The sequence below is a fragment of the Scophthalmus maximus genome, chromosome 10 (genome assembly GCF_022379125.1).
Source record: "Scophthalmus maximus strain ysfricsl-2021 chromosome 10, ASM2237912v1, whole genome shotgun sequence".
NCBI lineage: Eukaryota > Metazoa > Chordata > Actinopteri > Pleuronectiformes > Scophthalmidae > Scophthalmus > Scophthalmus maximus.
The window spans coordinates 25,411,316-25,431,607 of record NC_061524.1 but is presented as its reverse complement, the minus strand read 5'-3'; the positions used below and the strand labels follow the sequence as shown (position 1 = coordinate 25,431,607).

The 20,292-nt window shown below is 40.7% G+C and overlaps 1 protein-coding gene and 1 long non-coding RNA gene across 3 annotated transcripts in view; one reads left to right on the top strand and one right to left on the bottom strand.

Annotated features, from left to right (window-relative positions):
• LOC118284292 overlaps positions 1 to 11,405 on the bottom strand; it is a 50,594-nt gene extending 39,189 nt beyond the window's left edge. The window contains exon 1 of the long non-coding RNA XR_004784798.1: positions 11,321 to 11,405. This is a non-coding gene — a long non-coding RNA (uncharacterized LOC118284292). The remainder of the gene's footprint in view (positions 1 to 11,320) is intronic.
• A 1,102-nt stretch (positions 11,406 to 12,507) lies between these two features.
• Positions 12,508 to 16,098, top strand: six2a (SIX homeobox 2a). Of its 2 annotated transcripts, XM_035606937.2 has the most exons (3): positions 12,508 to 12,738; positions 12,909 to 13,435; positions 14,813 to 16,098. In XM_035606937.2, exons 1-3 carry the CDS (start codon positions 12,661 to 12,663, stop codon positions 15,123 to 15,125), a joined length of 918 nt encoding a protein of 305 aa, XP_035462830.1. In that variant the 5' UTR covers positions 12,508 to 12,660; the 3' UTR covers positions 15,126 to 16,098. The 2 variants fall into 2 exon arrangements, with proteins under 2 accessions (XP_035462830.1, XP_035462831.1); XM_035606938.2 differs by having other exon boundaries at positions 12,574 to 13,435.
• Positions 16,099 to 20,292: the final 4,194 nt, after the last annotated feature.

The following is a 20,292-nucleotide window of genomic DNA, read 5'->3' as shown; positions in this document are numbered from 1 at the left end:
CATGTGCACTGTTGGCTCTGAATTTCTTAATCTCCCTCAGTCTTTTGAATAAAAACATGTATGTGGCCCTACACACATGGGCACACTTTGGACCTTGTTTGCTCACACGGTATAGACATTGACCATGTTGGTTCCAAGGATTTATGTGTCACTTGCCACAAATGTATTTACATCTATCAATAACGGACCTGCAGCCATCAATTTTGCTATGGTGCTTGAGAGCAATGCTGTTACAAAGATTGGTAACTTGAACACTTTAATCCAATCTTTTAAGTTATTGCTCCTCAGTCCTAGATAAAGTGGCTCCTTTGAACAACAAAAATCCGCCCTGAAAATCCCCATGGATGAATGAAAATATCTGCAATTTCAGACGCCAATGTCCAAAAACAGAGCCCTTGTGGAAAACCACAAAGTTTGAGATACGCAGACTGCACCTCAGGGAACTTACAGTTAGGTCCACATATATATTTGGACACGTTTTGTTATTTTAGCTGTTTACCAAAACATATTCAAGATACAGTAATATCAATATAGGCTTAAAGTGCAGACTCTCGGCTTTAATTTGAGGGTATTCACATCCAAATTGGTGGAAGGGTTTAGCAATTACAGCTCTTTAATATGTAGCCGCCTCTTTTTCAAGGGACCAAAGGTAATTGGACAATTGACTCAAAAGCTATTTCATGGGCTGCATGGGCTATTCCCTAAAAGTTCTGGAGTTGATGGTGTGGCATTTGCATTTGGAAGCTGTTGCTGTGAACCCACAAGATGTGATCAAAGGAGCTCTTAATGGAAGTGAAACAGACCATCTTTAGGCTGAAAAAAATGAAAAAATCCACCAGAGAGATAGCAGAAATGTTAGGAGTGGCCAAATCAACAGTTTGGTACATTCTGAGAAAAAAAGAGCGCACTGGTGAGCTCGGGAACTCAAAAAGGCCTGGACGTCCACGGAAGACAACAGTGGTGGATGATCGCAGGAATGATCCATGGTGAAGAAAAACCCCTTCACAACATTTACCCAAGTGAAGGACACTCTCCAGGAAGTAGGTGTATCAGTATCTAAGTCTACCATGACGAGAAGACTTCATGAGACTTCATATTTCTGTCTTCATGTGCTTTTTATTTGATTTGAAAATGTTGTTTTCTTGTATATTTGATCTCATGTTTTACCATGTCTGTGAAAGGTGCTATATAAATAAACATTACTTACTTACTTCTTTGGAAACACTGATACTAAAGAACACTACATGTTCAGGTGAATGTTAAATGGATTCCTTTGTTTTAGTTTTTTAGTCATTAACCACATTAATGACATGGTGATGTTGATCTACCATGATTGATTGGTGCCCCATTTTACTTGTCCTCTTCAATGCCAATCTCTTTTACTTTATGCACTGACACTGAATTATGTACACACATTATTGAAATCATTTATATACTATTCATTAGAATCGGCAGTAACGAATGTGTCACTTCCAGTTGCTGGTGCTGGTGTAACTTGTGTTTATCCACTGCTCATCTTCGTCTCTTTTAACACTGCTGTTTTCTCTAACTCCTGGGTTAATGATCCGCTCCACTTACCCTTGTTTTGTCTAATCACTCACAGCTCTCTCCCTCTTAGCAACATGCTCGCTAACTCACAGCGGTTTACACGCTCTTATCTGCTCCGAATCGTAGCTTAGCTAGCTTTAACAGCAAACAAGCTTCTCTCTCTCCCTCTCCCTCTCCTGCTCTCTCTATTGCTCTGTGTGCTCGATGTTAAGTTATTTATCTGCGTCCTTTACTGATAATGGTTAATTGTTGTTTATTTGCCTCAGTGGAGGCAAGGCTCAGTCATTAGGAAGCGCGGATGTTATTAGCCAGTCCCAGCTAGCCCGTGAAAGCCGACCCAGTATAGCTCCTTCAGCCCCCCAAGCACTCCCCAGTAGCGAGGAGGACAGGGCGGCTGGGTGACTGTCCGAAAATAAGGCAGTAACGACGTAGTTTTCTCTGGACCCCTGCCTAACCTGAGCAGTGATGACATATATAGCCGCATGTCATCCTTAAACCGCTGGCTGTCAAGGTGTTGTCCAAACAGTGTGAGCTTTATAGATAACTGGTGCACTTTATAGCGAAAACCTGGTCTGATGAGGAGAGACGGCATTCATCCTACTTTAGAGGTAGCAGCTCTTATTTCTAGAAATCTCACTCAGTTAGCTAGACAGTCAAAACTGTGACAGACCAGAGTTGAGACCAGAAGCAGAGTTACAGTCCTGCACGCTTCTCTGCAACTCTAGTAGGTCACTTCCTCAACACCCCATAAAAACTGTGTCTGCCCCCCAACCACTTAATCTTTTAAACTGAAAGTAAATGAGATAGGTGTAATTCATACAAACCTTTTAAAACTCAACAAAAATCCTATATATTAACCTAAAAACAGAACAATTAAATGTGAATTATTAAATATTAGGTCACTTTCATCTGAATCTTTTTTAGTGAATGATCTGACAACTGATCATCACAATTGATCATTAAATGAATCAACACCTCCCATTACAATAAAATTCCCATATTCCTCTAAGCACAGGCCGAGGAGGGGTGACGGCAATTTTCCAATCAGACTTATTAATCAACCCTTGACCTAAACATAGTTTAAACTCATTTCAAAGCCTAACTCTTAGCCTCATTCACCCAAGCTGGAAATCTCAAAAAACACTTCTTCTAGATGTTGTATATCGTCCACCTGGCCATTACTCAGAATTTGTATCAGAATTTTCAGGCTTTTTATCTGAGTTAGTGCTCAGCACAGATAAAGTCATTGTAGTGGATGATTTGAAATAAAATAAACCCACTCACTGTTTTAATCACACCGTCAACCTTGTTCAAGATACATGTATAGCATAGACATTGAAAATCTCATAATATTTCCTGTTAGACCATGTTTTGGTCACATTTGAATTCTCACACTAAATTCTGAAAAAAGTTCTGTTAAAGCAGGTTTCTATCAGAAAACTCTGTACGTTAATTCAAGAAAAAAATTCCATCATTATTTACTCCACTGTCATATGTCTGTAAAGTGCAGCATAGTTATCAAAGCTTTACTCTCACACAAATTGATGATCTTGTTGATCTTGGTTCCTTTTCAGCACTGTAGCCAGGCTGACAGGGAGTAAATGCTCTACTGAACAGTCTGTTCCTCTGACTCTTAGCAGTAATGATTTCATGAGCATCTTTACTAATAAGATTATTACCATCAGAGAAAAAAATTCATCAGCTTCATCCCAATAATAGCACAGATACACTGTCCAAAACAGTAGCCTCAGAACTAACAGAATTGCCTAATTTATATCTAGACTGCTTTTCCCTCATATATCTGGCTGATGACTTCACTGGTCACTTCATCCAAGCAATCAACTTGTCTTTTAGAGCCTATTGATTCAAGGCTGTTTAAAGATGTACCTTTAATTAACTGTTCCATATTAGAACCTTGTGGAATGGTTCTGTGCTGGGACTAATACTTTTCACTTTAGATTTGCTTCCCTTCTGGGAAATTATCAGAAAGCACCACCTACTTTTCATTGTTTTGCAGATGATACACAGCTATATTATCTATTAAGCCAGATGATACTTATCAGGTTGACAAACTTCAGGATTGTCTTAAAGACATATAGGCCTGGATGACCCTTGAGTTTTTACTTCCAAATTCATACAAAACTGAGATCATTGTATTCAGCCCTAAACACCTCAGAGAAACATTATCAGAGCATATAGTTACCTTGGATGGCATACCTTTGTCCCCCAGCTCTAGTGTGAGGAACCTTGGCTACTCTAATTCATTACTGTTAGGGTGTCCCAGTAAGTCTGTGAAAAGCCTCAAGTTAATTCAAAACCCTGCAGCACGAGTTCTGACAGGAACTAGTAAAAGTTATCATGTTTATCCAGTGTTACGATCTCTGCTTTGGCTTCCTATAAAATTCAGAATAGAAAACATCCTACTCCTCACCTACAAAGCCCGTAATAATCAGGCTCCATCATATTTTACAGAGCTCATACTTCCATATCATCCCAATGAATCACTTTTATCTGCAAACACAGGACTGCTTGTGGTTCCCAGAGTTTGTAAGAGCAGAATAGGAGGCAGAGCCTTCAGCCACAAGGCTCCTCTCCTCTTGAACCATATCTACTTTTAATGTTAGACCTAAAAACTTCTTCCTTGACAAAGCTTATAGTTAGAGCTGGTCAGAGTGAGCCCTGAACCATCTCTTAGTTATGGTGCTATAGGCCTAGACTGCTGGGGAACTCCCATCAGGATCTCTCTCTCTCTCTCTCTCTCTCTCTCTCTCTCTCTGTTCCCATGTCTAACTTTTTGTTTTCTCTCTCCCCTAGTGCATGAATCTCTCTCCAGAGCTGCAGGATCCTAATCCATTATTATTATTATTATTATTATTATTATTATTATTATTATTATTAACAACAACAACAAAAAAGGATCTATAAGTGTCAGTATTTTTAAGGAATCATAACAATTATTCTGAGAGAACCTTAAGCAACGGTTATACAACTGTTCTCCCTCTCTTCTCTACTCCTCTCGCTTCGCTCCCTCTCTTTTCTGCCTACCTCTTCTCTCTCCCCCATTTCTCTCCTCTCACCAACCAGTCGTGGCAGATGTTCAGCCCACAATTGAGTCCAGCTCCAGATGTCCTCTATAGCACTTAAATTCCCTCCTAGTTGGTTTAAGGAAATAAACTGATTATTTTCTGGCTTCCTATGGAAGGATAGAAAAAAACATGGATTAGCCATAAAAAAAACGAATGAACTTGAGAAGTAAAGTGGAGGAATAGGACTACTAGATATCTACCAGTATTATTTAGCATATAAGATACCCCTTGAATTGGGTTTATAAAGGTGTGAGACAGATTGGCAGATGAGAATGGCTGGAGGAACAAATTATCGAAGAACATAACAAAGATTTATCCTTATTAATCCTGTGGTATAATCCCCAAATGTCACGGTCTGCATTCTCTTCACCCCAGTCATCTCATGCTCCCAGTACTTTTCCACCGGCCCCTCCTCCTCCTCACCTGTCTGCTAGCCACTCCCTCCTCATCAGGCCAACTCCACTCACCTGTTGCTGCAGCTGCCTCTGATCAGCAATCAACCCACTACATATATGGCTCTCCACCATGCACTCACTGCAAGATTGTTCTTTGTACTCATGCAAGACTCTCCAGCGTTATTCGGACTGCTGTCCTGGTATCGACCCTGCTTGCCTCTGACTACCCCGTCTCGTCGCTTCCCCAGATATCACTTCAGCCTTCTGCCCCCGACCACGAGCTCCTGGACTGTTTGGTGAATCCCTGCTACGGCTCCTCGACCCCCCCCCCCCCCCCCCCCCAACCCTCACTCTACCCGGAGCTGCTCAGTGAATACGGCGATTCCTCGCCTGAACTATTGCCATGTGTACTCCCGTTCGACTCGGCTGAGTCGACTCCTCGACTCACCTGGGAGGTTCCAGATACTCGTTGCCTGCCGCCTTCTCTGAATTTTATCCTGTGCTGCTTAACTGCTGTGATTCCTGTGGCTTAAATAAAGGTCATTACCAACTATACCTCAGTTATCGAGTGCTGCATTTGGGTCCTAAATACATACCCATTACACCAAATCATTCCAAGGCTGTATAGTCCATTGTTAAAATTCTCATGTGAAAATCCTGCATAAACCCTCTGTTCACTGTAGGTGGTAAAACCCCTTAAAAACAAGGTATGGCGGCCATACATCATAAAACAGGTGGTACAAGTGATGGAAAGTAGAAATATGACATCTTTCAATATATTGAAAACACAGTTTGGGCTGAAAGACTTTCTATTTTATTTAAAAATAAAATCTGTTTTGAAATCACTTATGTCTAGAGGCATATATATATAGGAAATAATAGGTTCTTGATGACAAAAAATGGGTATTGTTGACAGGAAAGGCTCTGTGTCAGCAATATACAGGCTATTATGTTCAACCAGACCTCAATAATAAAACTAAAATTGAATGGAAGCGAGATATTGATACATCCATATCTACAACACAATTGGATGCCTTGCCCGAGGACTTGCATATTAGGCATAAAAATATCCATTACCCATAAAAAACTGTACAATATATTATTACGTTAGCTTTTTTGTAGACAATCCCAGCTAACATTGGGCGAGAGGCGGGGTATACCCTGGACAGGTCGCCAGCGTATCGCAGGGCCAACATACAGAGACGAACAACCATTAATTCTCACATTCACACCTACAGTCAATTTAGTCTCCAATTAACCTAACCCCAATCTGCATGTTTTTGGATTGTGGGAAGAAGCCGGAGAACCTGGAGAGAATGCATGCATACACGAGAGAACATGCAAATCAGGATTTCACCACTGGGCAGCCCTTCAATCTAACCTACTGAGTCTTATTACGAAAAGAAAACCAAAAAACCAATGACATTATCAAATCATCACTGTCAATCATCTTCATGGCATAAAAACACCAAGTAGTGTGATATGTAAGTTTCTCTCTGGTACAGTACAAGTGCTAACTCTATCATGGAACTATTTACTGCCCATATGGCCAGTGACATGGGGTCAAGACTGTATTTCAAGTGAAACCACCAAGTGTTGTAAAAACCCTGCATAAAGTAATGGATACAAATTCAAGCATTAGCACATTGCTAATTGCAGCGGGTCACTTTTGATAAATTCTTTCCTGACATATGAGTTCCAGCACTATAAAAAAAAAAAGGAAGAATGTTGCATGAGGGAAAAACATTAAGCGATGCTGCAGACTTTTGCTTTAACTGAAAAGCTTGGGTTCTATGTAAAGGAATACTGTAAGATGTATAACATTCACACAGGATACTGAAATCCCCTGGTTGACTTAAGCATTCACACATTTTCTGGCAATCCGAGCCATGTTTTCTGAGACAAAATAACTGAGCAAGCAGTCTACTTTTAAAGCTGCACTTAGAATGCAGAGCTCTGTGGGTATTTCAAAATGTTGTTGTTTTGTGTCTTCTTGCTTCCTTCACTATTTCAGTAAAAACAGTTTCCAAAATATGCTCTGTTCCAGGTTCCGGCCTTATTCACATTGATATAACATTGTGGTATTAGTGTCAAGTCCTCTTTTTATTTGTTTTATGGGTGGGGCAAAGGTTTTCCTCATGTTTCTGGCCAAGAAAGTCATTTATTTGATATTTCAAATGTTACATGATCAGAACGGTTTGGTTATCATGATCCAATTATGTGCCCCAGGCTTCAGTCCACTTGGATATAGAGCAGGTTTATCTGATCCTACATATTGGTCCAATGGTGGTTTCTTAGTTGCTTGCCATAACAAACTACTCAAGAGGAGCAGGTTAAGTTCTTGCTAGGTTGACGATTTATAGTCAATATGCAGCATTAAAAATGGAATCAACTTCCTCCATCCAAACTGTGTTAGTTTGAAGCAGGTTAGTAAATGCGTTGATCCGATTAAACTTAAACTAGTGTAATTTGTGCAAGTCTGACTGGTTTAAAAAAAGACTACTTCACACTAACAGCATAAGCCTATTCAAAAGAAAATTCATGCATAGGGAGGTTGCACGCTTTTCCCGTGTGCACCATTTGCCAAATTGTAGACGATGATAGTACAAAATTCCATACTGGAGTGTGTTCGCAGTCATTAAGAACAATCCCACAGCATTGACATAATTCAGTGTGTGTGAAGCTTATACACCTGCATATCTACACACTGCAGGTTCGATTAGAGACAGGTCTGAGGGGACCTCACCATAAAGGTCAGGAGCCGTGAAATATCTGGGAAGTGCTGGAACCTCTCTCCTGTCCAAATGTGGCAGAATGTATGCTATTCAGTCATAGTGGTTGGAGGGGAAACGCCCTGGCAGTGCATAAAGGGCTCAGTGTTCGGCTGAAATGACCCTGTGACTCCTGAAAATAAACAAGAATCAAATGGAATGATTGATCGGAAAAAATTTACCATGGCACTCTGCACTCTCTCTCTCACCCATCCACTCACTGACTCTCTTTCTCGCACACATTTTCATTAAGTAGTAGTGCTTTTTGGGTGCAGGTTTGTTCCAAAAAAGTGTGGTCTAATCGATGGGCAGTGTTGTGTTTTTTGCTAGTGGGTGATAAATGTAACTGCATTAGGGCACAGTCTGTGACTTAATTGCGTTGCTTTTCATTTGTTCTCTTCATATCAGAAAATGTAAAGATTTCATCAAGGGATGATAATCCAGATTTTTTAAAATAATACTTAATCGAAGCATTCATTTATCTTTATATAACAATGCCCACACAGTTAAGCCAGTATTTCATTATATTGGTATCAGGAGAGTGTATTGCTAGATAGCTATCAAATTTTATCTCTGAGATTTTTCCAACCCGAGGAAAACTAAAATTATTTGGTAAAATAAAGTCTTACCAATTAAAATTAATAGATCATGGAAAATTGGAAAGCTCTAATATGGAATCTTTAGGCATGAAATGAGCATTCAGCAAGCCATTCTATCAGAATTTTTAAATTTAGAGGCTGGTATTTGGCCTGTGATGATCATCATCTAAAGGTAATGCTCCGCTCACCTTTTACTACGTTTTGTGCAGACTGGGCCTGAAATGTGAACCATCCAGTCTGATGAACCTGCCGACTGGTCAGAGCCTTTTGGAAATTAAGACAAGACTTCCACCTATACACACACCTTACCACACAGAGACGTTCTTCTGCTGCGCCCCTTTATCCTCGCCCTCCCTGCTGCTTGCCAGTGGAATTTCGTGAAATATTCTCCACTCTCTATAGCCCTGGCCCCTGGGGTAACAAGATAGATGTAAACAACCAATAATTGGATAGACTCTCATTCACATCCCCTTAACCCATATAGACGCTGAGGTTCTGGCTTTAATAATTTCTCTCTTTCCCTGCCCAACATTTGGATGTCTGTCTGAAAGAATGTTACTCATCAACCCCTTGTTGCGCTTGTTTCATGTCAGTGCATGAAGCAGTCTTACAGCATAAATGTACCCTGCTATATACCAACACCCCTACACATGCACTTTCCAACACAGACAAAAACACACATCTTGCAATAATCAGCTCAATTAGTGGAGGTCGTGGTGCAGAGTGGCGGTGGGAGGTTGTGAAAATAAGGGTCGGTTAATAGGGGAAACGTGATCTCCATTCTTCAGCAGGCTTAATAATTACAGTTTCAGAGCCAGAGCATTCTGATCAAACTGATCAGTGGAAACAAGTGGTTTACAAACACTGTCAGGGCCAGACACTGGACCCTGATTTGCCCTGTCACTGCCAGGGCACACATTCACAACCGACCATGAACAGCCAAATACAATGAAGATGCTTTATATTTGGAATCACATTTTAATTACTTGCTTTTTGTATTTGCTTTGTTCGAGCATATCCTAATTTCCAAGATAATTCAACCTTATAAGATGTGTTAAAAGTGAGCAAATGTTGCACAACTGGCCACCATGGTGAGCGGGACAGTCTCTTCAGGCAGGGATTAGCTCTCAAACTTTTATTTAAAAAACATCCAAAACAAACAGCCGAAGCAAGAGTTTAGTGGTTTAGGGTCCACAACACAACGAGCTCATCACATGTAAAGCAGAGGTGAAGAACTTTACCAAAAAGTAAGGAAAACACAAATAAATGAAATATGGGAACATGTTTGTTTCAAAATAAGAGCCCCAGGAAGAGTGCTATTTTATCGTGCAATGTCATTTTTATAGATTAACAGGCGTTAAAATGCCTGAGTGGCCTTTGATATGACACGTAATGAGACGATAAATAACCTTGCTGAAAAATTATGCAACCACTGTGAGTAATAGTTGCACCTATTTTCAGGAAGGAAAAGACCTTTAGGTGTTAGTGTTAGATGAAAAGAGGTGATAAGTTTTTTTTTAATCTGAATTTGGTTTAAAATGTCACATATGTCAAACTGACTGTGTTTACAAGTGCTCATATTTTCGCTCATCGTTCGCTTCTCCACCCTCCATGCCTACTCCTGTGTCTGTGAGCTGGCTGAATCAAAGTCAACAGATTAAATTACATTCAGAAAGTGGCTTAATTGTACTCTTGATATTAAACAAGTGGCATTGTAATTGTTTAATTAGATACTAGTAGTAGTATTAGTAGTAGTAGTAATAATAGCAGTAGTAGTATAATGTATTTGTCTGTTTCGTCGTATTTGTGTGTGTGTGTGTGTGTGTGTGTGAGTGTGTGTGTGTGTGTGTGTGTGTGAATAAAACGTATATGAAATGACGGTAAGGTTAAATCGCTCCCTTTGTTTCTCTCACTGTCCAGTTGAAGCGAGCCCTGGTCCGCGGACTGATGCCGTAATAATCTGAGAACTGCGCTCCTGGCGAAGCCGAGGTCGATGTATGAAGCAGAGGGAGAACACAACACGGAAACAGAGATCAGGCTCCACTTACACGTCTCCACTCGTCATCTCTTGTGATAAACCAACTTATACTTAACATAATTACACTTGTAATTCATAAAAAAAAGCCGCGGCTTAGATAGAAAGCTCATCAGGCAAAGGCAGCTAAGAGTTGTATACAACGGGAAAATATTGACAGATTGCTCTTGGCATCTGAGAGCAAATTATTTTGACATCTGCCGAGGACGGATTGACTTTTGACACTACGTCCATTTATATGCAAGTTATATTTGTAAATATTAAATGAAGTTCTGCAGCTCGACATACGGGTATCATTTTACTCCTGATAATGTCAACCAATATAATAATAATAATAATAATAATAATAATTAATAATAATAATTTCAAAACCTTTAATATGTTGTACATTATCTGCCATTATCTGGGGGGGCAGTGTCGAATAGCACTGAGTGCAGATGTACACTGACAATCGTATCTCTAATGAAGAGGTCCCGTGGTGACGCAATAAAAATTGAGCAGCTGGTCAACCTTTGGCCAAAGAGTCAATGACACACGTCTCCACACACCCGACAACTGCCCAACACAATCTAACTACTTTCATTTTGTGCTCATCGCGCTGCTGACGCTGTTTTCTCTGCAGTCTGGAGGGCAGAACTCATCCTTTCAACAAGTACCTCTCATCACATTCTCCTCAGTGATTCACAGATCTTCACTAAATCATCGCTAAAAATCCATTCTCTCACTTTTCCTCATACATCTCCTCTTGCGCCCCCCCCCCCCCCCCCCCCCCATCTTCTCTCCTGATCCTGCTTGTGATTTTAATGATCTAACTTCATCTTCTTCCGCCGTTGCCCTACAGCGTGTCAGCCCGGTGTATTAAATAGAACGGAAATTTTTGTCTCACCTAGTGTGATGGCTGATTCCGTTTTCCTTCTCCCCTGTCGCTCGCAACACTCTCCTTCTCCGTTCCCTGTCCAACACACTCCACAGCGAACTCTTCATTTCACCATTAGTCCGGCCGCACACACTAATATTGTCTGCCATTCTGTGTGCTCCTCTAGCCACGGCCTCACCCCTCATTTAGATATCCATCATCTTTGCTGTCACATGCTTTACATAACAAGCCTCCTCATTATAATATAATCATTATAGTAAAATATATGATTTAATCATTATAACAAATCTACTTCATACTGGAAGTTCATATTTATGCCAGATTAGATTTTAAAAGTCCTTAATATAAGAAACAGAATAAAATAAAATAAAATAAAGCAAGACAAAATAAAATTAAAGGAAACAATACAGCTAACAGACAGATATTTGTGAATATTTCATCGCACATTCTTTAAATCTACATTAAAAGCTATCAAATATTGCTTGAATTCAGTGACATGTAATCTATTTTTCAATGATAACTGGCGTGAGTCATATTCCAATCACCGGAAACCCCTCTTAATCAAAATTCCTTTTTACAAAAGACCAATGCAACTTTTACAACGACAAGTGAATGCGAATAAAATTTCTCTATACATGTTAGAGGTGAGAAAACATACATTGCTACCGACAGAATTTGTGTAATTTATCTTTGTCTACTTTTATTTTTATTTCATGCAAAAGCAGGTCGGGTATTTTTGCAAACATTTCATTTAAAGCTACATCACTTTTCGTCGGTAGTTGACAGTCACTTCACTTGTATGAAAAGATAAGGATAACTAACTTTAAAATTCCAGTCGTTGATTGATAAGCTGCCGGGGCCATGAAGAATTATTGCAGCAGGCTGTGCGCTCTGGCGCCATCATTCCCCAGGCTGCGGGATCGGCGCTGCTCTCCCTCTCCACCCTCCCCCAGCTTTGCGCTCTTTGGCTGCCCGATGTGTCTGTCAAAATGAAGGGGAAAGAGAAAAAAAAACAGTTTTAGGAGAAAAATCTGAGCAACATTTCTATTGGTAGGCGGGCTGCTCGTGAATGGAACAATTGGGTTGACTTTGCCAGGGAGCCACCTCAAAGCATATCAGGTTACTTTGAGTGACAGCGTAACCATGGCAAATAATTTGACTAAGGCTATTGTCTTATCCTCACCATCCCCGGGTCAAATAACCGACCAATCAGAGTTCATATAATCGCTTGTCTTGCCAGTTTAGAATAATATTATTAAAACGAGTCAGCGAGCCCGGTCTCCGGGAGTAGGTTATGTTGAAACGGCATAGAAAAGGTGGAGGAGGACGATAGAAGGAGTAGCAACTTTATGACGAGTTGGGGTTTTGCACGGCTGAATGGGCTTGGGTTTATTCCTCAATACGCAGCTGGATATCACCTATCCCTGGTCAGTTTAAGTTTGAGGCTATTCTTTTGGGGACTTTCTTGTCGCGTATGGACTTAATGCGTTTTGATTTAATGTGGGACTGAGGGGGGACGTGGAAGTAAGGCAAACTATAATCTGCATTGGTTTACTTTGTCGCCATGTCCATGCTCCCCACGTTTGGGTTTACGCAGGAACAAGTGGCGTGTGTCTGCGAAGTCCTCCAACAAGGGGGGAACATCGAGCGGCTGGGGCGCTTCCTCTGGTCCCTCCCTGCGTGCGAACACCTACACAAAAATGAGAGCGTCCTCAAAGCGAAAGCCGTGGTCGCCTTCCACCGGGGGAACTTCCGAGAGCTCTACAAGATCCTGGAGAGCCACCAGTTTTCACCGCACAACCACCCGAAGCTGCAGCAGCTGTGGCTCAAAGCGCACTACATCGAGGCAGAGAAGCTGAGAGGCCGACCGCTCGGAGCCGTGGGGAAGTACCGCGTCCGGAGAAAGTTCCCACTGCCCCGCTCTATCTGGGACGGAGAAGAGACGAGCTACTGCTTCAAGGAGAAGAGTAGGAGCGTTCTCCGAGAGTGGTACACTCACAATCCTTATCCATCTCCGCGGGAGAAAAGAGAGCTGGCCGAAGCCACGGGACTCACCACCACGCAAGTCAGCAACTGGTTCAAAAACCGACGACAGAGAGACCGTGCGGCAGAGGCAAAGGAAAGGTAGGATAAAGACACTTCAACATTTCTCAGAATGTGTTCGTGTTGCTCCTTGTATTATTATGATTTCGGGCAAAACACAAGGCACACATCTTCCTACTTAAAGTAAAACAGTTTTTTGAGTCACAAACAGTCACTGCTACAACTGTCCGCTTGTGCAATAGAAATGTCTTATTTACATCTGGCAATTTTTTATCGATCAAAATAATAAGATTTTATGTTCTAACTAATCACCCAGTGATATGCAGTCATTTTATGTTCATGTGGCAAATTATATTGGAAGCAGGCACATTTCATATTCAATTTTACATACAGAGTTTAGTAAACTCAATTACTTTTATGTTTGTGATAATTTTGGCCGTGCGTAAAAGGTGCCAAAAATTAAAGGTTGTCGTCAGGCAAATAACTAGGGGTATAAAAGCCGCATTTACTTCATTTTAATTTTTTTAGTAATCACATTTATACTAAAAGAAAATTCGACTATTAGGCCAAGATCAGAGCAACAAACTTTTAACCTGGGCACAGAGAAAAGGGGGAAAACACCTCGGAACACGCTTAAAAGTTGTTTTGCGGTGTAACTAGTGTGGTGGGGTAATATTTTCCACACCAGCCCAGTTGACATTTCATTTGGAGTGCATTTCAAAGTTTGGAAGTTACACAGGCAGCCACGCAGAGAGGTTGGAAATGTGTTTTAGTCAGGTGTTCGCTGGGTTGGTGTCTTCTTTCACCCTCTGGCCACTAATTCTGGCTGAAGGCTCCACGTAAATCATGCCTTCCCACTGAGAAAAGCCTGACTCCCCACTGCAAACATATGAACCATGCCATGCAACGTGCACGCGGTTAGCAACAATTAGGCCTGCCATTTATCCATACTTCAAAAGGCCGAGAGTTTACGCACTCTGCGTCAGAGGTCACTCTGCTTTAATTAATTTGCCATAAACACAGACCCAAATGCAGGTTCAACACACAAATGGATTTATTGTTCTCGGTCACAGTTCCCCACTACAGCCATTTACTATAACTCAGCGCTGCTACAGTCAACTATAGTCTCTAATTATTTCAATGACTGACTAACTGTTTTCACATAGGTACGGGGGTATGGGTGCATCAGCTGTGCGAGAGGAAAGAGCTGTAGTTGTGTGTGTGCGTGTGTGTGTGTGTGTGTGTGTATAATTAGTACTTTTTTGAAACAATGTTACAAATGTGCATTTACTAATAATTGACTTTGCACACATGCTCATCTATTCCGTTTTTATCACGGCTGAATATTTTAAAAGCCTCTCTTTAGTTTATTTCCTTGCTGTATGTTGGGACTGGTAGTGTTGTTGTCTGTAGCTTAAACAAATTAGTCTAATGTGTGACGTTGTTTTCTATTCGCAGAGAAAACAACGAGAATTCCAACAGCAATAGTCACAACCCATTGACTTCTTCCATGAATGGAAATAAAACACTACTGGGGAGCTCGGATGACGATAAAACACCCTCGGGGTCGCCGGATCACACGTCCCCGAGCCCGGCCCTGCTTCTTGGCTCAAACACCGGTTTACCATCCTTGCACGGCCTGGCGCCGCCGCCAGGACCCAGCGCCATCCCGGTACTGAGCGGTGCAGACTCGGTGCATCATCACCACTCGTTGCACCATGACACAATACTGAACCCTATGTCTTCTAATCTAGTGGACCTTGGCTCTTAATAACCGGCACTTGAATAAACTGCCCCACCCCCCTTCTTTTTTTTTTAGTCGAAGTAATTCAGCTTCAAAGGTGACGTGAGGCGAGCTTCAACCACTTGTGGAAAGGTACGGTGGTAAAAACAACCACCTTAACAAATCTTTTAGTCTCATATCCAGCCTTCAAATTTTTTTTTAAACAAATGGGGAAAAAAATCTACCAGTGGGTACATAACATTTTGAAGCGTCCACAAATTTAATGTATGCTTGTTTCAAGGATTTTCCCGAAACAAGTGTGAAGGCAGAGCACTTAACGAAAGATACCTAATAAATTACCGTCGTCACTCTCTCACTCCTATTGGTACACATTTTCTCAAATTCACGTAAGTACAATCGAGTTCGAAAGATGGATACATCTGAGATTATATGACTTGTAAAGACGTATCCTTTTTGCAGTGGTGGTGCGGAAAAGAAAGGTGAGGTGGATCTAGGTCGTTTTAGAAAAGAAAAGAAGAAAAAGAAAACGTATTTTACTGGTATGTAATAACGCAACATGTTATACAGTTGAAGAGAATAACAATAAAATGTCTTAAACCTTGTTTTTATTACCGTTGTTACTTTAGGAATGGAGATATGTTGATCGACCATAGGAACCTAGGGGTACCACATCGCCCTTTTGTTTACATATTGGGTTTTTCCAAGAGAGCCAAAAACTTTTTTTTGAGTGGTGGGGTGGGGGTGGAGTATGATATCTCAAGATTCATATAAGTGCCGTGATAAGATGCGTAATCCTTATCTCTTGATATTATTATTTTCACTATCATTATTATTATTGTTGTTGTTATTACTATTGTTAAAAATATTATTATTATTATTTGCATTTTCATTTGGAAAGATACTGCATGTAAACTTTGCGATAAATGATGAATCATAAAACTATTCAACTATAGTTTCATATACCCTTTACAATAAAATAAAAATAACTATTTGGATTAAATTCGAGGATTTCTTTGATTCTGAATGATTCCTGACATTTTTGCAGTAAACCAGTACTTTTCCACAGTTCATATCCGGCGGATGACCTCGCTGTCTATTTGTGCGTGTGCGTGTGTGTGTGTGTGTGTGTGTGTGTGTGTGTCTGTATTTCAAAAATATTCCTTTGGTCTTTTGATTCATTTGATTTTTAGGTCCAATTCTATTTTCAATTCGATTGCATATTAAAGCGATAATTCTAAGCAGTGGCAGAGTTCATTTTAAAGCATGCTTCACTATTTCTTCTGGCTTTTGAATATGCATTGAACCACCAGTTGTTTAATGACAACAGAGGAATACATAAGTCAAGTCAAGGGCTCTTAACCTTTGACACAAGTGCCTTCTTTAGGAAATCAGATATTATCCTTAATGTGGACGGACTGCAGGCGTGCACGGCTCCGTATCCCCGGATTATCTATACCTTCTAGTCATAAATGCTGCAAGGGAAGTCCTGAAGGGGATACCCCATTCCCCACAAGTCATTTGTCCTTGGCTTTGCAGTTGGGAATGGAAGAAGTATATCTGAAAAGAAACATAAATTAGGGAATATCATTATTTGAATTTGGTCTATTCAAGGAAACAGTTTTAAATACAAGTCGAAATATTGCCTTTCTGAATGTTGTTTTATTGATAGACATTGGAGTTTTATTTTGTATTGATTGTCAACTTAAATTCAAAATTCAGCTACGTCATCATTGGGGGGTGTCGACACTTAATTCAGTACTTTGTAAAAACAACTTCACTCAAGAGACTGAAGTATGTGTCGTGTGGCTACCACAGGCAATGCTGGGAGAAATCTATACTTGCTTTTCCAATCGGGAAGCCTGGTGTTCAAGCGATGACACATTGTCTCTCGGCGCTCGGCTGAGGCGAACAAACGCGTGTTAACGTTTGACGGGTAAATGAAATACAACAACACAGAATTGGAAATGTGCGTTGAAAGAAGAGGCTGTGTTTGAACAGCTTCAGCAATGCAACACCTTCGGACAGCCCTCCGCCTTGCATTAGTGTCTTCGGTACTTCCCTCTGAGAGGCTACCAGGTGGTGCGCTCGGCGCTCATGATTAACCTTTAATATGCAGTAACTGCTTACTGATATCAGGACCCCTTGGGCCACATCTCTATATGTTCAAATCATTTCGTAGCAAGTGGTAAAACCCGAATGTTTGGCGGAAAAAAAGCAAATATTCACATTTGTAAAACACTGGTAACTATAAAGGTGGCTTCATGTCAGCACATTACAAATGCAGCCTGCCCCTTCATAGTCCAAAGGACGGTGCTTTAGTTCTCATATGGAGAAGTATTTTCTAATACGTGAAGCAACAGCAATGGGATATCATTCAATTCAATTCAAATATAGCGCCAAATCACAACACATAATCTCAAGGCACTTTACATAGTGAGGTTGAGACCTCACATAATGACAGAGAAACCCTAACAGTTCCCACAATCAGCAAGCACTAGGCGAGGAGAAAAAACCTCCCTTTTAACAGGAAGACATTTCTAGCAGAACCGGATTCAGATGTGGGCGGAACATCTGCCTGACCGGTTGGTGAGAGGAGAGAAATGGGGGAGAAAGGGAGAGGTGGGCATAGAGGGAAGACAGAGAGACCATGGAACATTTGTATAACTGTAGTTTAAACTCTGTACGACTGATTCTTATAATGACAATACTGTAACTGTTATAGATTAAATGATGTTGTTAATAATAATAATAGCAACAACGATAATAATAAAAACAATCACAGTTTGCTGATGATTAATACAGGACAATACTACTACTACTACTACTACTACTACTAATAATAATAATAATAATAATAATAATAATAATAATAATAATAATAATTATTATTATTATTATTATTATTATTATTATTACAACAACAGCTCCGGAGTCAGAGAGTTCTGCTGGGGGAGAGAACAAACACAAAGTTTTGACACGTAAAGTAAATACATGGGGGCAGAGAGAGAGAGAGAGAGAAATGCTCAGTGCATGATGAAATGATGAATATCATGTTCGAGTAATGAATTGTCTTTTGGGCCCAGGCGGCTCGAACGGGAAAGTAAATATGAAAAGTCCACACAAGGAGTGTTTGAACGGTCTCCCTCCTGAATGAAAATGCGAAGGATTAGTCGCACCTTCTTGTGTACGTCCCTGTTCCTGACGCATATGAGGTAAATTACACGTGCAGATCAAGGCCCACATTTAATGAAGGAGGACCTCATTGCATGTGGGTCCACGCAAAACAAGCCTGCTCCCGCGGCTCGTGTCGTGGGGAGACAGAGTGCTCGATCTCTCACCAAACCATCACTGTGACCTCACAGCTGTGATTGTCGTTTCCTCGTGCTTATACTCCCTTGTTTCCCAGAAGTCTTGGATTGTGAAGATTGCGAGAGCGCCGTGTGTGCACACGCAGGGTCGCTATTGAACGATTTTCGGGGAGAGAAGGTTGAGTAACTCCGCCAGTGGCTTAGAAGGAAAGGGCCATAATGAGGCGCACTGGTTTTCATTTGATTCTGCCAGCTGGTTTATGGGCATAATGAGCCTGTAAAAGCAGCAGAGGAGGCTGGTTCAACAGTTAGACAGGTGCGAACTTGTCGTGGTTTCTCGCGCAAAATCATCGACAAACAGTCAGTTCCCCGCGGGATGAAGATGTTCCGGAAATTAAATGTTTTTGTGTTGAGTCCCATGATGATAAGATGATGTACTGTAATTTAGTATCTAGGATTGATTTTTCTGTCAGAATCTTTTGAGTTGGCCTGAGTACGACAGTAAGGTGTATCGAAATACAGGCATTTTTTAAGTTGCCAATAACTTGGTATATTGTGCACAGATCTTGAGGCAGGGGTTCTTCCTTTTGAGATCATCTGCAAATGGAAGAGGTGCTTGTAGCCACATGGGGTTATTAGGACAGCAAGAGGAGAGTGGAGGGCAAAGGAGAGGAACCTTAAGCACTATTTTAAAATTTGTCATTGAGTGATCATGATGCCAACAAATTACGGTAAGCTAGTTTTTTTACTATTCCAAGTTATTTTAATAGGTGATCTCAGTTTGTAATATTGTCTTGGCTCAGTGAATTAACCTTCTTTTAAGTTATTTGATACAAGGTTTTCATCCAACAGCATTATATGCAAAGTATCAGACACTCATTAAACCTGGGACCTCCTTAAGTGATCTTAACATGTTGCATAGAAATGTCTGATAAAGGTTATAATGCGACACATTATTGATCCCAGAGGGAAAATTCTCTTTTATTTAGACCCCCCCTCGGGGAGGTCATAGGTCAAACTTTTTAACCCCACCAAGAGAAAGGGAGAGGGCCTTAACTCAGAATGAATGACTGGTTTGTCAAACCACTGTGACATTTAAAATAAGACATCCTTTGGTCTAAAGAAGCAACCCAAATAATTTTACAAACAAAACATGCAGCAAGTGACTGGGCTCTGAGTCATTGTCCAGTTAATTGATAAAAATTAAAGGTTGAGTGGCTGTGAGGATGATAGTGCAGTACACGGCAAATGTTAAATGTTTCTGAAACAAACGATGGCCCTGAGTATGAACTACATGTGACTCGTGGCTGTGGCTGTGCTATCAAGTTAGTTTTACAGCTGGTAATAACATTACTGATATTATAATGTGACTGCATGGTGGAAACTGAGTCAGACGACAATATCAACTCATTGCATCACCACTATTTGAAAAAAAAATGGAGGAGATGTGCTAGTGACAGATGCTTACGACTCAGAAGTTTTGGCTTTCTGGCTGCGGGTTCGAGGCCCCGACCAGTGCAGTCAAAAATTCAACAACAAACGTCTTTCACCAAAATTGCTCACTGCCCCTAATGAAATGCTCACTTTTACCTGTGGGTTTCTAGAGCAATACAAAAAGGCGTGTATCACTTGATTCAAACCTTCAAAAGTTTTAGCTTTATACTAATTCCTGAGCTTTGGTGCAATGTGTTTATCATATTCACTTTGACTGTGTCTGAAAAGAACTGCATGTCAACTTCAGTTAATGTGAGAAGGATAAACTCTTCCCTCTGCTCTGGTTGTAGGTCAAATTAGACTATTCATCATCACAGATCGAACTGTCAAGTGGAATGGGAATAACATGTTCAAAACTGAAATTCCTCTTTGTTGATAAAAACCATGAATGT

Bases quoted from the DNA above. Each gene is read 5' to 3' on its own strand.
- six2a (XM_035606937.2), top strand. From the start codon at position 12,661: ATGACGAGTTGGGGTTTTGCACGGCTGAATGGGCTTGGGTTTATTCCT. The intron at 12,739-12,908 runs GTCAGTTTAAGT...GGGTTTACGCAG, and splicing joins CTGGATATCACCTATCCCTG to GAACAAGTGGCGTGTGTCTG. The intron at 13,436-14,812 runs GTAGGATAAAGA...TTCTATTCGCAG, and splicing joins GCGGCAGAGGCAAAGGAAAG to AGAAAACAACGAGAATTCCA.